Source organism: Myotis daubentonii, chromosome 6 (assembly GCF_963259705.1).
Source record: "Myotis daubentonii chromosome 6, mMyoDau2.1, whole genome shotgun sequence".
In the NCBI taxonomy this organism is placed as follows: domain Eukaryota; kingdom Metazoa; phylum Chordata; class Mammalia; order Chiroptera; family Vespertilionidae; genus Myotis; species Myotis daubentonii.
This window is the reverse complement of record NC_081845.1, coordinates 4,948,750-4,963,161: the sequence shown is the minus strand read 5'-3', so window position 1 is coordinate 4,963,161 and position 14,412 is coordinate 4,948,750. Positions and strand designations below refer to the sequence as shown.

Below are 14,412 nucleotides of genomic sequence, written 5' to 3'. Positions count from 1 at the left end.
AGCACCCCTGACCTCCGCGGAAGCTAGTAGCAGGCGGCTTATCCCGCGCTGTCCGCTCCCCGGGCGTCCTCGCCCCCCCTGAGAGGTGGGTACCTATAAACCCCGCTTCCCCGCAGGGCAACCGAGGCAGAGCGAGTGCCAGTGACGCGCCCAGGGTCGCCGCCCACGTGGACGAAGGAGGGAGGCGCGGCCGCCGGCTCGGCCCGCGGGCTGCCCATAAAAGGCGGCGGGCGCACCAGGCCCGGCTGCCGCGGCCACTCCCGGGGCCTCCTCCGCGCGCAGGAACGTGTGGAATCTCCCTCCCGCCGGCCGCCCCGGAGGACGTCCCATCCGGCCCGGACCGGGACGACGCCGGCCTCCCGGTGGGGGGAGCGCTGCGCCCGGCCGCGCCCCTCACCTGCCCGGGCGGCCGGGGGGCGGGGCGGGGCGGGGCGGGGCGGCGGGAGGAGCCTCGGCGGCGGGAGCTCCGCGCCGGGAAACTCCGCCAGTGGCGGCGCGGGGCGGGCGGCGCGGGCCATGGCGCTGAGCAAGGGGCTGCGGCTGCTCGGGCGGCCGGAGGCGGGCGGCGGCGTCCTGCTGGAGGCGCGCGGCCGCGGGGACGGCCTGCTCTTCGAAGCCGGCGCGGTGGCCACGCTCGGTGAGTGCCCGCGACCCCCGGGCGGGGCGGGGCGCCCAGAACCGGGGCGCTGCTCCCCCAGGTGACCCGCCCGGGCGGCGGCGTGAGGCTGGGCGCGGCGGGTTTGAATGAAGGGACGCGGGGACCCCGGGCACTGCTGGCCGGGCGGTGCGCGGCGGCCCCAGCCCCTCCTGAGCCTCAGCCCGGCTCCCCTCTGCGCGCCGGGCACGGGTTCGGTTCTCGGTTCTCCCAAAGCCGCCTCCGGCCTTTGATGCCCGCGGGCCGGGCGCGGGTTCGGTTCTCGGTTCTCCCAAAGCCGCCTCCGGCCTTTGATATCCGCGCCGGACTCGGTACCGGCCCCGGAGGACCCGCGGGCTGGGTTAGGCGCCAGCTGGGCCAGGCGCCCGGCGCGCTTCTTTGCACTTGTTGGTGAAACCCTTTGGCTTGTGCTGCCAGCTTCGCTCCCGGAGGGGATGGGGCAACATCACCATCGCACGGACGCGGAGCAGCCCCGCTGCCAGCCTGAGAGTCACTGGGCGCAGTGGAGCCGGCTGGACCCCTGGGGACCCTCTGAGTGAGCCGCACCTTGTCCCTCCCCAGCCGCCCTCAGCTCCTGCAGGCGCATTCCAGCGGCTTCTCTGGTGGGACCAAGCCGCCTCCTCGCTGGTCTTCCCCTTCCCCTGCTGATGGCACCTTGGCCTCGTGTCCATGCTTGGGGGAGAGGCGTCAGTGCTGCGAAGGACAGAGCTGGAGGCAAATGCCCTTCCTGACGCCGCCTTTAGTGTTGGGTGTCGTGGGTTAGAGGCCGTTTATAGAGGGCTCCAGGAAGTCTTTAGGCTGGCACTGTGCCAAGGACTTTAGCGACCTCGTTCATTTTCACAATTCAACAAAAGAGCTATTATCATCCCCATGTTCCAGATGAGTAAACCGAGGCCTGAAGAGGCTAAGAAACTTGCTAGCCCAAGTGACACGCCTGTACCGGACCCCTGCGTGGCTGTTCTGGAATCATGGCCCCCTGGTCCCTTGCTTTGTGGCTAACATTCTGAGGTCGCACCAAAGCGTGAAACCAGGTGGGACTGTGAGAACTTTGAACTTGAAAGCTGGAGACTGGGCTTCCAGCTGGTGTCCAGCTGCTCCGTCTTCCCTTGTTCGTAGCTAAACAGGGTGGTCCCTTGTCCTGTAGGTGGCGGGTGGCCAGTGCACTCATTTCCATGACACTGTATACAGTCTTTAATCTTCTCATTTGCGGGCTTTGGTTCTTCCGTTAGGATCCACGTCTTGGAAGGACTGTCTCTTCCAGTTCCACTTCCCCAGTGATTTTATCAGCTATAGTCATGGGCTTGTTTTCCATCGCCTGCCTTCTGAAATGATGTCTCCAGGTTTGTCAGAACCATAAATGTGCAGCGAATCGTGGATGAAACGATTATCAGGTCACTCCAATTTGTGCTCGGTCCTGAAAAGTCCAAGTTTGGTCATTTGCGAAGGTCTTGTGAGAAAACCACAGAAATTTCCATTCCATTTTAGATGTCCACTTCACACCGCATTTATCAGAGCCGAGAGAGTAATTTCATGGCACAAAACTGTTGCTTCATCGAAGAGATGAAAACATCCCGTGGTTGAATTACACCACGAAGCTAGCGTCGTACACATTGGAGTTCCTTTGCAGCCCCTCGGGGAAAATAGACTATATTTTTTTCAAAAGTGAAGATTTAAAAATGATTAATGGAAGCAATGTGCATATTTCCCATTTGGACATTAAATTGGGGCTAACATACATGTACAGGGTGTCCCCAAAAAATGTATAGACACACTTTAACAGCCGATAGCTCAATTTCAAAAATGAAATGCGTTTTAATAAACACTGCCTTTATAATTATCCAGAGTGTGTGTATACACTTTGGGGAGCCACCCTATGCATTACATTGGTGATTACAATACAGTGGGTTCTAGAACCGAGAGTGTAATGAAGGGAATGGCACATCCCCTACTCAGGTGCCACCCACATTTGTCACTCAACCTGGCATTCATGTTTCCGTAGACCTTGGGCTGAATACTTAATTTTTAAAGTCTGTTTTTCTTAAATTAAATGTGACTATTTTTAAAAAAGCAGCGTGGTGCCCGGCTGGTGTTGCTCAGTGGTTGAGCGTCAACCTATGAAGCAGGAGGTCACGGTTCAATTCCTGGTCAGGTCACATGCCCAGGTTGCAGGCTCAATCCCCAGTGTGGGGCGTGTAGGAGGCAGCAGATCAATGATTCTCTCTCATCACTGATGTTTCTATCTCTCTCTCCCTCTCCCTTCCTCTCTCTAAAATCACTAAAAACATACTTAAAGGTGTTTTTAAAAAAGTAAATAAATGCAGTGTGGCATTTGGAGGTATTGCTGGTCCTGAGGATGGTGAGAGCCTCCGTTGCTCAAAAGTTGTTGTCTTAGACTTTAAAGGATCCTAAACATGCCCCGAGCAGCCAGATGGCTCTGAACTAGAAACTTCTACCTGTGTTCCAAAGGCCCAGCTTGTTGGTTTTCCTTTCCTTGACCAGATAAAGAATGCTTTCATTTGTTTCCCTTAGAACAGTGGTTCTCAACCTTCCTAATGCCGCGACCCTTTGATACAGTTCCTCATGTTGTGGTGACTCACCCCCAGCCATAAAATTATTTTCGTTGCTACTCCGTAACTGTAATTTTGCTACTGTTATGAATCGTCATGTAAATATCTGATATGCAGGATGTATTTTCATTGTTACAAATGGAACATAATGACAGCATAGTGATTAATCACAAAAACAATATGTAATTCTATATGTGTTTTCCGATGGTCTTAGGCGACACCTGTGAAAGGGTCGTTCGACCCCCAAAGGGGTCGCGACCCACAGGTTGAGAACCGCTGCCTTCGAAGGTTGCAGCGTCTGCTTTTGTGTGGGACAGCACACCTGTGGCAGCCGGCCGCGCTGGCGGCGGGGCCCTGACCACCCACCCTTTCCATGGTCCAGGGGTAGGCGGCTTCCTTTTTCACTCCCGCGGTGGTTCCCTGTGATGGGTCTGCCCAGGGGGCAATGAGAGCCAGGGGGGCTTTAGTGGAGGGTTTATTCCCATGTGGGTAGTGACTTCTCCCTGGCCCCGGGATGGCCCAGCTCAGCTCTGTGGCAGGTGCACGTTGCTGCTGCTTTTATGGGGAGCAGCAGAAGGGCTTGGGGGGGGGCAGCCTGCCAGCCAGCCACCAGTAAGCACAGCTCTTCTAAGCGCACCGACCCCCATAAGGACCGTAACTTGGAAAGGCCTCTCCGTGGAAAGGGCTCACGACTGGACAGTGTTTTCAGGCGGCGCTGGGAGACAGCTGGCTGCTTGAATTGGGGTGTGAGTTTAGGAAAAACTAATAATGACCCTTGGATGGTGGATCGCGGGGTCCAGCCCTTCTGTTCCAACGTGACTGCAGGGGTCCCCACAGCAGGCTGTGGCCGGCAGGCAGGGAGGGGCGCACCCCAGTTCCTGCTGCTGCAGGAATTCCTTGGAGACTGTCTTCAGTGTGGATCAGTGGGAACAGGAATTCCAGGGGCAGAGGAGCCCAACGTATCGGCTCCCATTTCCAAGGTGTTTGTCAAGTTTTCTCGGTGGCCTGATTGACGACAGGGACTTCTCAGGTACAGCGGAAGCGGAGCGCGGAGCAGTTCCCCGTGGCCCAGAGAATTAGGGCACGGTTTCTTATTTGCCCACTGGGACAAAAAGTCCTTGCTGTCCTTGTCTGTGTCTCCAGACTCAGTGTGGACAAGACAAAGGGAAACGTGCCTGCTCTGCATGGATTTCGTCCACCGCCAGCGCCAGCCCCAATGCTCCGAAGTTCAGGGTTCTCCAAACAGCCCAGAGGGCGGTCCCCCAGTGCCCCTGCTCTGCACCTGCGTTTGCGCCTGCCCAGCCCCACCCCTGGCTTGCTGCGGAGAGGCCGAGGGGGTGGGGGGTAGGAAGGGGGCTTGGGAGACTTCATTAATTAGTGAGTGTTGTCCCTAAATGACCTCGAGCTTCTGAGGGAGAAGTTTCTATGTAAACACGGCCGGGTTTTCCCAGCTGCTGAGCCTTGTAGAGGCCACAGTGTCTGCTTTGTTTGAACTGGGGAGGTGGCCCCGGGGCCAGGCGGCTTCCTCTGAGCTGTTGCCTCACTCCCTTTCCAGGGATCAGTGGCCTGGGTTTACTTGGTCAGTGACTGGAAGTTCGACCTGCTTAAGGGCACCGGAGAGGGTCCCAGGAGTGGCCATTCCCTCATTGCTCCGGGTAACGAGAGGCGCAGGCGGGCCAGCGGGCTCCAGGCTCCGGCCGGGGACAGCTCAGCCGCAGCCGCCTGGCAGCCAGCCGGGCTCCAGTCGGGTCCTTCCTGGTTGTAGTTTTGTTCAACACAATGTTTACAAAAATGCAAAACGGGTTAGCGTGGCTTCTACCTGTGGTTTTGGTAACTCACTGGTCGGAACGTGATTTCAGATCTCGCCGGGCTGCTTTTTGATGCTTTAACCTTTAATTGTGAAAATTTAAAAATATGCACGAGAGTGGAAGGAAAAGTTAATTTTGAGTGCCTGTCACTCAGCCTTGATAATTATCAGTGTATTTCGAATCTGTGTCACCCAGGCCTGTCTTTTTTATGAGCAATGACTCTTCTAAAATGTAGTTGGTTCAACACCAAGCAAGAGTTTGGCTTGGCTTCCCCAGCCCAACTTGCACTTGTGGGCGCAAGTTCTAATGTACTGGACAGATTTCCACCTGACCAACAGCAGAAATGGTGGTGCGGATTGATCCTGAGATGTTGGCCAAGATACGTTTTTAGAAGCAAAGTGGTCGCATGAGAAGAGTAAACTACAGCCCAGGAAGTGACAGTCCTAGGGGAGGACCGCCATGGGCTCAGAGCGCGGTCTGCTCCTAGGCCGCGAGGAGGCCCTGCCCTGCCCCCTCCCCGGCGTGAGGCGTGGGCTGAGGGCCGGGTCCACCCGTGTTTGTGGGCCCCCGTCTGGACCACACCGCAGGTTCGCAGGACCCTGGAGCCTCCTGACACAGGGTGCCCCCTGCTTTAGGCTGCTCAGGTCTCTTCCCGGGGCCCCGGGGTGGGGGTGTGGCGAGGGTCCCGGGTCTGGGAGGAACCCGGGTGTCCTCAGGAGTGTGCACAAGGCCCCCAGCAGGGTGGTATGAAGCCGGACAGGGGAGGTCGGTGGAGGTGCTGGGGGGCACTGGGACGCCTGGCCCTGCTGTTCTTCATGGGGTATCTTCTCAAGCTAATAGGATAGAACATACTTTGATTAATGGTTTGTTAGCCCGATTTCAAACTTAAAAATAGTTTGACCTGTGGCGTACAAGCTCCATTGTGCAGACTGTGAAGCAGCTAAGTGTTGGACTGGTGTCATCTGCAGGCCTCCTTGACTTGGGGGAGAGGTTCTGAGTGTGTGTGCTGGGCGCCCTGTTTGCTTGTCCTGGGGGGCCGGGGTCGGGGGCTCTGCCAAGCGGGTGGACTTACCGTGCTCTGCACCTGAGGTGGGCCCTGGGCGCCGGTGTGGGCCTGGTGCTGAGCCGGGCACCTGAGCAAAGGGCCCAGCTGGAAGGTGGTGCCTTTGGCCAGGTCTGGGGAGTGGGCGGGGGGCAGCAGGCAGTGCCGCTGGCGTGGGAAGCTCGCAGGTTGCCATTTGCGTGTAGACAGCTTCCTGGTTCAGAAATGACTCAGGGCGGGAGGAGAAGCCACTCAGCACAGCCGTGGGGGATGGGGGCGGGGGCGGGGCAGCTCCTCCCGTGGCCCAGTCCGTGGCAGCAGCTCCAAAATACAAATGTGAGACTTAAATGTGAGGCAGTTTCCTGAGGATGTGGGACTCTCCCAGAGAGGGTTCAGTGACATCATGGGAGCTGGTGCCTGGTGCTATTCTGGCCTCTGTGCCACTTCTGGCCGCCTCCTTCCCGGGGCTGGGCCTGCCTGGCCGCCCTCCCGGGGCCCCGGCCGCCTGAGTCCAAGCCCAGGCCCGGCTCCGACTCCGGCTCCTCCTGCGGGGGTCAATGAGGCCCGGCACTGCGGGGGTCCGGGCCTCCTGCTGCTGGACACACCAGCTGATAAGAACGAAAAGGGACTTTCCTGTCTTGAAGCAGTGTGAGGCCTCCATGTGGGATTGGGGAGTGGGGTGGGGAGGGCTGGTGTTCACGCAGGACTGATGGTCCCACCAGGGTTAAGGTGAGCATCTCTGTGCGACGCTGCCTTTCTTTCTTTTTTTAAAAAAAATATATTTTTATTGATTTCAGGGAGGAAGGGAGAAGGAGAAGGAGACAGAAACATCAGTGATGAGATAGAATCACTGATCGGCTGCCTCCTGCACGCCCCACAATGGGGATCAAGCCTGCAACCCAGGCATGTGCCGTGAGCGGGAATAGAACCGAGACCTCCTGGTTCATAGGTCAATACTCAACCACTGAGCCACACCAGCTGGGCAGCCGCCGCCTTTCCGTTGTCACTTGTGTTGACGTATTCCTGATCGGTGCTAGTAATCTCTACTAAGACGAAGCAGACCACTGCCCTGTCCTCAGGCCTGACCCAGAAGGAGCCATGCCACCAAGCCCTCTTCACCCGGGTGTGCCCCGCCTCTCCGCAGCGGACGGGACCTGAATCCTGGCTCTGGCGCCTCATGCTGTTCTGTGTTGGGGGAATTGACTTAACCCCTCGAGACCGCAGAATCCTAACGTGCAAACAAATGAATGAAAACCCGTATTGCCTTTCTGCTCTTGAGATTCCTTGTGTCTTAAAAAAAAAAAGCTTAAACACTAAGCATAAGCAAATAAGAAACACCACACTCCACACACCTCGTTAAAATTATAAGGATTAAGAAGTACAAATTGGCAGTTACAGAATAGTAAAGGGGTGTAAAGTACAGGGAATGCAGTGAGTGAAATTGTAATAACTGTGCATGGTGTCAGACGGGAACTAGATTTATCAGGTGATCACTTCGTAAGTTACATAAACATCTAATCACTGTGTTGTACACCTGAAACTAATATAATATACACCAACTATAATTGAAAAATATAATGTACATCAACTATAATTAAAAAATAAAAAATTCTTAAAGTGAAAAGTCACACACACACACACACACACACACACACACACACACACACACAACTGCCCAGGAATTTGAATCTTAGGAGAAATGATCTGGCAACGTAAAATCCACAATGGCTCAGATCTAAGTCTGAACTTACCTTAGAAAGCTGATGCTATGCATTTTTAATTGGATGCTTATGAATTAATTAAAATGCATGAGAATATTTGTCCTTCATTCTGCTCCTTACCTATAACCAGCAACAACAACAACAACAAAAGTTAAAAAGCCGAAACAATTTAAGTTTGAATTAGGGACACAGAGTACGTATTTATTAAGATAGCATAAACCATGCTAGTTCAGTAGTTGCTTTAGCTGGTTCTTATTAGTATGCATCGCTGTCCTTCAACTGCCTTTCATCCTGCCGCGTGACCTTTGCTTAATAATTCGGCGTGGCGTGGAGGCTTTGTGAGTCCGGGCACGTGCGGTCCTTTCTCATCTGTTCTGACTGACTGGCTGCCTGGACTGAGCTTCAGCGTGAACCTCACCCGTGGCTGGTAAACATTCCACCTTGGAAAACTCCTTCCACAGAGCAGACGGTTCTCTGCAGCTCCTGCTGCCGATTCCGAAAAACTGCGCTCAGGCGTGGCCCAGCCGGCTCCTGGCAGCGAGGGGTGAGCCGAGTGCTGTCACGCGTGCCCGGCCAGCAGAACAGTGTCCCGGCCCTTTCAACAGTGGGTTGCTTGTTATTAAATGGTGTGGAGAAAGGAAGGAATATTGGAAGCCGGCTGGCCATGGCGTGCCACCTGCCCAGGCCTGAGCCAGGCCCTCGTAACAAGATCATGGGAGTAGTGTCTGCTTGTCTTGTCACCGAGACCACCGGAAGGGGGTGGCCCCTGGACCAGGGTGCGGGGGCGGCTAGGAGGGGGGTCAGACACATCTTCATGGGTAGCATGGGAGGGCCAGCGATGGAGCTGCAAGAATGGAATTCCACGTTGAAGTTTTGTCTCTTATGTGGACAAATAGAATCTTCTAGTTCTCTCTTTCAAGGGCTACTGGCCTCTTTCTCCAGCCAGACTACAAAGCAGTGTTGTGGGTGAGGACTGGGAGATTTTATCTGGTCGCATAAATTGATTTTGATTGGAACTCTATCATCTGTCTAAGATTTGCTATTTATTGATGGGAAGAGGTATCATTTTCATTAGGATGTTAAAAATATTGGCAGTGCCAGAGACCCCAGGGAGCCTGTGATGGGGACAGAGGGGAAGGCCTAGCCTTGGTGCCAGTTCTGGGGGGCTCCTCCAGCTGTGGTGTGTGCGCGCGTGAACTCCCCTTCCACGGCCTCACCCCACCCCACCCCAGACACTTTTCCTAATTCTCCATGCGGGCTGGAGGCTGCCCCAGAGAAGGGCTGGTAACGGCTTTTGTCTGACTTGCATAGAAGTAATAAAATGTTTGATTCAACCACAGAGCTGTGCTTGTACCCCTACAGCACAGGAGCCAGTGACATAGGACAGCTTACAAGAGGGGAGAAATTACAGGGAGATTCCGTCGCCTGCAGAGGCTCCCCACCGCTGGGTGTGGGGGGTCTGACTTCCACAGCACGCCCCCCCCCCCCCGCCCCGGGTTCAGTTTGCTGTTGGGAGAATGAGGTTCCTGAGAGCTTATTAGGGCTTTGTCTTAGGAGAGACCACACCCAGGAGGAGAAGTTGAGGAGCGACCTCTGAGGTGGGGGGCTGTCGAGGACAGTGTGGGCCTTCGGTGTGCTCGCCCCTTGCTCCCGGGCCTCCAGGGGTCCCCGCTGTGGCTCTGTCTCCCCCTCCTGAATGCCGTCAGGCCTTTGGGTGCAGATGATAAGGTGTAGACATAGACAATCCGGGAGACACCCTTAAGTAGCTGTGCATACAGTGACGTCACGCCTGGCATTTGTCTGTCGGCGCTCCAGGAGACAGACATGTTAGGTTAGGTGGCTCAGGAGGCGGCGCAAGAAATAGAGTCCAGTGAATCAGAAAAGAAAGGAAAGGAAAAGATTTATTCTGCGTCCCCGGGAGACCCACGTACCCCCAGGACAGGGCACGTGGATTCACGCCAACAGGGAGGGGGGCGCTTTTTTTATACTGCAGTTGGGTGAGGGGCGGGGACATGAGCTGAGGAAGTCTGCACCGTAGGGATCATCATGACACTCAACTGAGAAAGTCTCAGCTGCAGGGGAGTGGGCGGAATATTCAGGACGAAGTTCTTATCTGTGTGGGGGTATGTGAATTCAGGGAGAAGAAGCCGGTATCTGTGTCTGGCACGTTGATCTGTGAGAAATCCCAGGGGAAGTCCATTGTCTCATCACATGTCTCTGATCCTGGGCTCTCTCCGACCTAACAAGACACACACACACACACACACACACACACACACAGGCACAGCAGCCCGGAGAAGAGGGGAAGCGAGGCTGGGAAATGCTGACGGCTGTGGGTGCGGGCTGATAGGCACTCGTCCATTAGACTCGAGGAAGCAATAAGCTGGCTGCTCTCCCAGCACCATCCATAGCTTTCCCAGACGTTGTCATTAGCCCACTAGAGCATGTGCTGGGAAACAGATTCCACTCCCAGGGACAGCAGTTTCTGGGAATAAACATAATTAAAAACCTAAGGCCTCGCGGAAGAAAGATATAAACTTCCGTGAAGCACCACATTTTGGGGATGGGAACATCAACAATGTGAATGTATTAGTTCTCCAATTAATCTAAGAATGCAAGTGTCTGAGTAAAATCCAATGAAATTCCCATTAAAGCTTCTGGGCCGATTTTAATGTCTGTCTGGGACTCTCCCCCGACCTCCGCCCCCACTGAAATGCATTCTCATCGCAGTCCCCCCATTTTGGTTAATGGCAGCCCCCATGGGCGGGGCAGGCACTCAGGACACGGACCTGTGAGTCATCCTGGACCCCTGTCTCCCGCAGCCCCATCCAACCCACCTGCACGGCCAACTGCTCTCCTCCAAATACATCTGAATCTGCCACTTTCCCTGCGCTGCCCGCGTTGATTCCACCACTGCCCTCTCTCGCTGGTCACCACCTGGCAGGTGTCCAACTGCCACTCCTGGAGCCTCCCCCGGTGGCCACACCAAGTGGCCTCATCACACATGGTGGCCACACCAAGTGGCCTCATCACTCACGGTGGCCTGATCCAGCCTGCACAGCCTGCGTCCACTGCCCGCTCTTTCTCCAGCCTCGCCTCCCACTGCCTGGGCTCATGCCCCTTCACTGGGTGGGTCCTGCCTCAGCACCTCGCCTCTTGCTGTGTCCTCCGCCCCATGCTCTTCCCCCAGATCCTGCCTGGCCGCCACCTCCTCCTTCAGGCCTAACTCAGCGACTTCGGGGAGACTTCCCCCAGCCACCCAGCAGGACCCGCCCATGGCCTCCACGCCCCAGCCCCATCTGTCCCAGCATCTGCTTTCTGGTCACTTATCCCCGGAATGACCTTCTCGTTTGCTTGCGTCGCCTGTGGCTGTGAGAATGCAGGCTCCTTGGAGCAGGGCGCTGTGCGTTACGTGGGTCCCCAGAACATGCTCAAGGCCTAACCCCTGGTAGGGGAATGTGACTGTGTTTAGAAATGGGGTCTTTGCAGACCTAACCAAGACGTAACTTAGGGTACGGTCACACTGGAGCAGGTGGGCCCTTCATCCACGGGACACAGGCTGGCAGAGGAGCCGGGTCCCGGGGCTGCCAGTGCTGTTCCCAGATCCCTGAGCATTTTGTGAAAATTCATGGAGCCGTACACTTGGGATTTGCTCGTTTCTTTCTATCTGTGTTATAATTCAGTTACAAAAAACATTTCTCAAACCCATCAGGCTTCCTTCCTGTATGACTTCCGAGCTTTGTGCTTTGGTTAGAAAGACTTTTCATGCCATCAAACTGTGAAAGCTTCTCCGATGTTTCTAATACTTTGAAAAGTTGGGTTTCTTTACACTTAACTCTAAAGACCTCTGGGATATATTCTAATGCAGGACATAACGTGGGGCTCTTTTCCCTTCCCAGTGGGAATCTGGCATTTGTGTGACTCTCTAGATCACACTGCTTATGGCAGAAATGACCTTACCTGGCGAATTGCTTCTGCGGAGGAGGAGCCGTAAATGAATGAAAACGTGGACAGGGCACCAGCTCAGTGCCTCCCGAGTGTGACAGCTGGCACTGGGCGACCCTGGTGAACCCTCAGATCTCCCCCTTTGGGGTTTTGTAAGGGAGATGGGGCTCCTGTGGGCACGAGGCTTTAAGCTGGGGAGAAGCTAGTTGCCAATATGGTAATTCTCAAAAGGAAAAGTGCCAGTGGCCACCTGCCGGCTCTGCCTCGCGCCTGCCTGGTCATCAGCGGTGGACGGGTGAATGCAGGCGGCGAGGCCCTGGTGACAAGCAGTGCACTCTCTTAGTCAGCTTCCCTCCTGGCCCACAGCCAGCCCTCACACCTGTCCTGTCCCCTCAGGCTGACCCCTTTCCCAGGAGACGGGCCGCCCGCAGGCCTCCAGACAAGCCCGGATTTGCCTGCCCTCCACGGGACACACCTGCTCAGAGCTGGGAACATGAGGGCAGGGCTCGGGCGTGAGGCTGAACAACAGCTGTGGCAGGGCCCGGAGTGGCGAGGACCAAGGCATCCTCGCTGCTTCCTGCTGTCCCTCAGAACCCTGCCTAGATGGGTCTGCAGCCCACCAAGAGCTAGTGTGGGCTCCAGGCCTTCCCGCCATCCTCTCTGCCCCCGTATCTTGCTCAGCCTGGATCCATGGCATCGCTCCCCTTCTGCACAGTCTCTCAACCCCAATGCCACCTCCTTTCTTCCTTCCCGATGGGAAGGGGTCGTCCACGGGTGCTGTCTCCACTCCCCTCCTCCTGTTCTCCCCTGACGCAGGGCCAGCAGGGCCGAGGACCACGCCCCTGAAGCCCTTCATCAGCATCCCCAGAGACCTCCACCTTGGATCCCAGCAGCATCGCCCAGGTGACCCCACCTCCTTCCTGAGGCCATGGTTCTCCTGGTCCTGCCCCTGTCTTCCTGCCGTTTCCGGGTCCTAGAGCTACACCCGGCACACAGTGGAGTGAAGGAGTTGAGGTGTGAAAGGGGGTGACTTTCCCCTTCCTGCCGGCTCTCTCCCTGCCTCTCATGTAGCAGAAGAGGAGTATATAGCTCACACTACACGGCTTCTGAAGGGGCGTGCATGTGCGTGTGTGTGCGTGCAGAGCACTCGCGTGGAAATAGGGCGTCTGTGGGAGGACGCACTGAGGCGAGGCTGCCGCAGAGCTGGGCGGGGCCCTCAGGTGGAGGGGTAACCTGTGGAAGGAAGAAGAGAGGGCGAGGACCCAGAACTGGTTTGGCTGGTCCCTTGGTGAAGAAACTGGAACAGAAGCTGGGAGTGGAGCCTCCAGCACTGCGGGGCCTGGGCCTAATTTGTTAGTCATAGGCAGCAAACTGGAGGGCTGGTAGTAGGAGGAAGTGCCACACCCGGCCTTGGTCCAGCTGGAGCCCCGGGGGCAGGGGCGGGACCGAGGCCCAGGAGTGAGATCCGAGCCCTGGCCCAGAGGACCTACCTCTCTCTCCTGCTCTGAAATTAATAAAAAAATAAATACAATAAATAAGTAAAACAGCACGTGCACATTTGTAAACGTCGGGAATCTCTGCGCTTCCCTCTTATTCCCTGTTGGGTGGGAGGCCCTCGGCACCCAGCCCTCCTGACACTGCGCGTGCTAAGGTGTGAGGACTGCTGATGGGGGTTTGAGTCCTGTCCCTGGTCTGCCGGAGCATATGCATCTCCTATCAGTGCCAGATTAGCCCCTGGATTCCCGCTTTTTAAAGAAAACAAAGGAAAACTCAGCTGTAAGTCTCCGTGTCCAGCTCTGCACTCGAGCCCTCTTGTCCGAGGAGCCGGCCATTTCCTTCGGCCCAGTAACCTCAGCCCCTGCCCACCCCGGCCTCGCGCAGGGTGGGGTGAGGACCTGCCCCTGCCCTGCCCTGCCCGCAGATGTTTTTCCAGTTGTGGCCACCGCGGAGGATGAATTTGCCTCTATTTTCTCTGGCGCTGAGCACAGCTTGGCGGGAGGCAATACATTTGCTTAGGTCATGCTTTTCCAAGGACCCTCCCCCTGGCTGTCCTGTGGGGGCTGGACACGTGGGCGGGGGAGGGGTGGGGAGGGCAGGAAAGTTTCTGCGCTGGCGTGTCTGCCTGGTGGCTTTGTCTGGCTCTCCAGCTTCTGTTTCAGACCCATGCTTTGATTTGCACTGCGCTGAGCAACGCTCCGCAGCCTCTGCCCGGGAGAGCCATTGTCCTTCGGAAGAGCTGCTGCGGCTCCGAGCTGATACCTCGGGGAGGAGCAGCCCCAGCCAGTCTGCGCCGAGCTCAGCGCGAGACGCGAAGGAGGCAGTGACCTTGATCTGGATGATTCCAGCCTCCTGAGACCCTGAAACACAAGAGGGTGGTTTAATATTCTGCACAGGAATGCAGCCGCAGATGCACCCCAGGCTTGGGCTGTCCGCATTGTTAACTGACCTACTTGTTTTTCTGACCTGTGGGCTGGGCTCTGCTGGAATTTCCTTATGGCACGTTATTGTGGAAAATATTATGAAAGGAAAAAAAAAGGAAATTCTATGAGAGAAAGAAGCGCGTGTGGTTGGACTGAGTATCGATGGGACCGGTGCTGCTGTCAGGAACATGGCCGGCCCGCCTGGGGACGAAGCAGACCCGCTCCCTGGCGCCTGCCGCGCCCTCTGAGACCAG

General features: G+C 56.3%; 1 protein-coding gene across 4 annotated transcripts in view; it reads left to right on the top strand.

Annotated features, from left to right (window-relative positions):
• Positions 1-456: 456 nt before the first annotated feature.
• SYNJ2 (synaptojanin 2) overlaps positions 457-14,412 on the top strand; it is a 72,258-nt gene continuing 58,302 nt past the window's right edge. For 2 of the 4 annotated variants that reach the window (XM_059699950.1, XM_059699951.1), the window contains exon 1: positions 457-637. In XM_059699950.1, the coding sequence (XP_059555933.1) occupies positions 517-637 (121 nt within the window). In that variant the 5' untranslated portion in view covers positions 457-516. The remainder of the gene's footprint in view (positions 638-14,412) is intronic. The other 2 variants (XM_059699949.1, XM_059699948.1) reach the window with 1 other exon arrangement.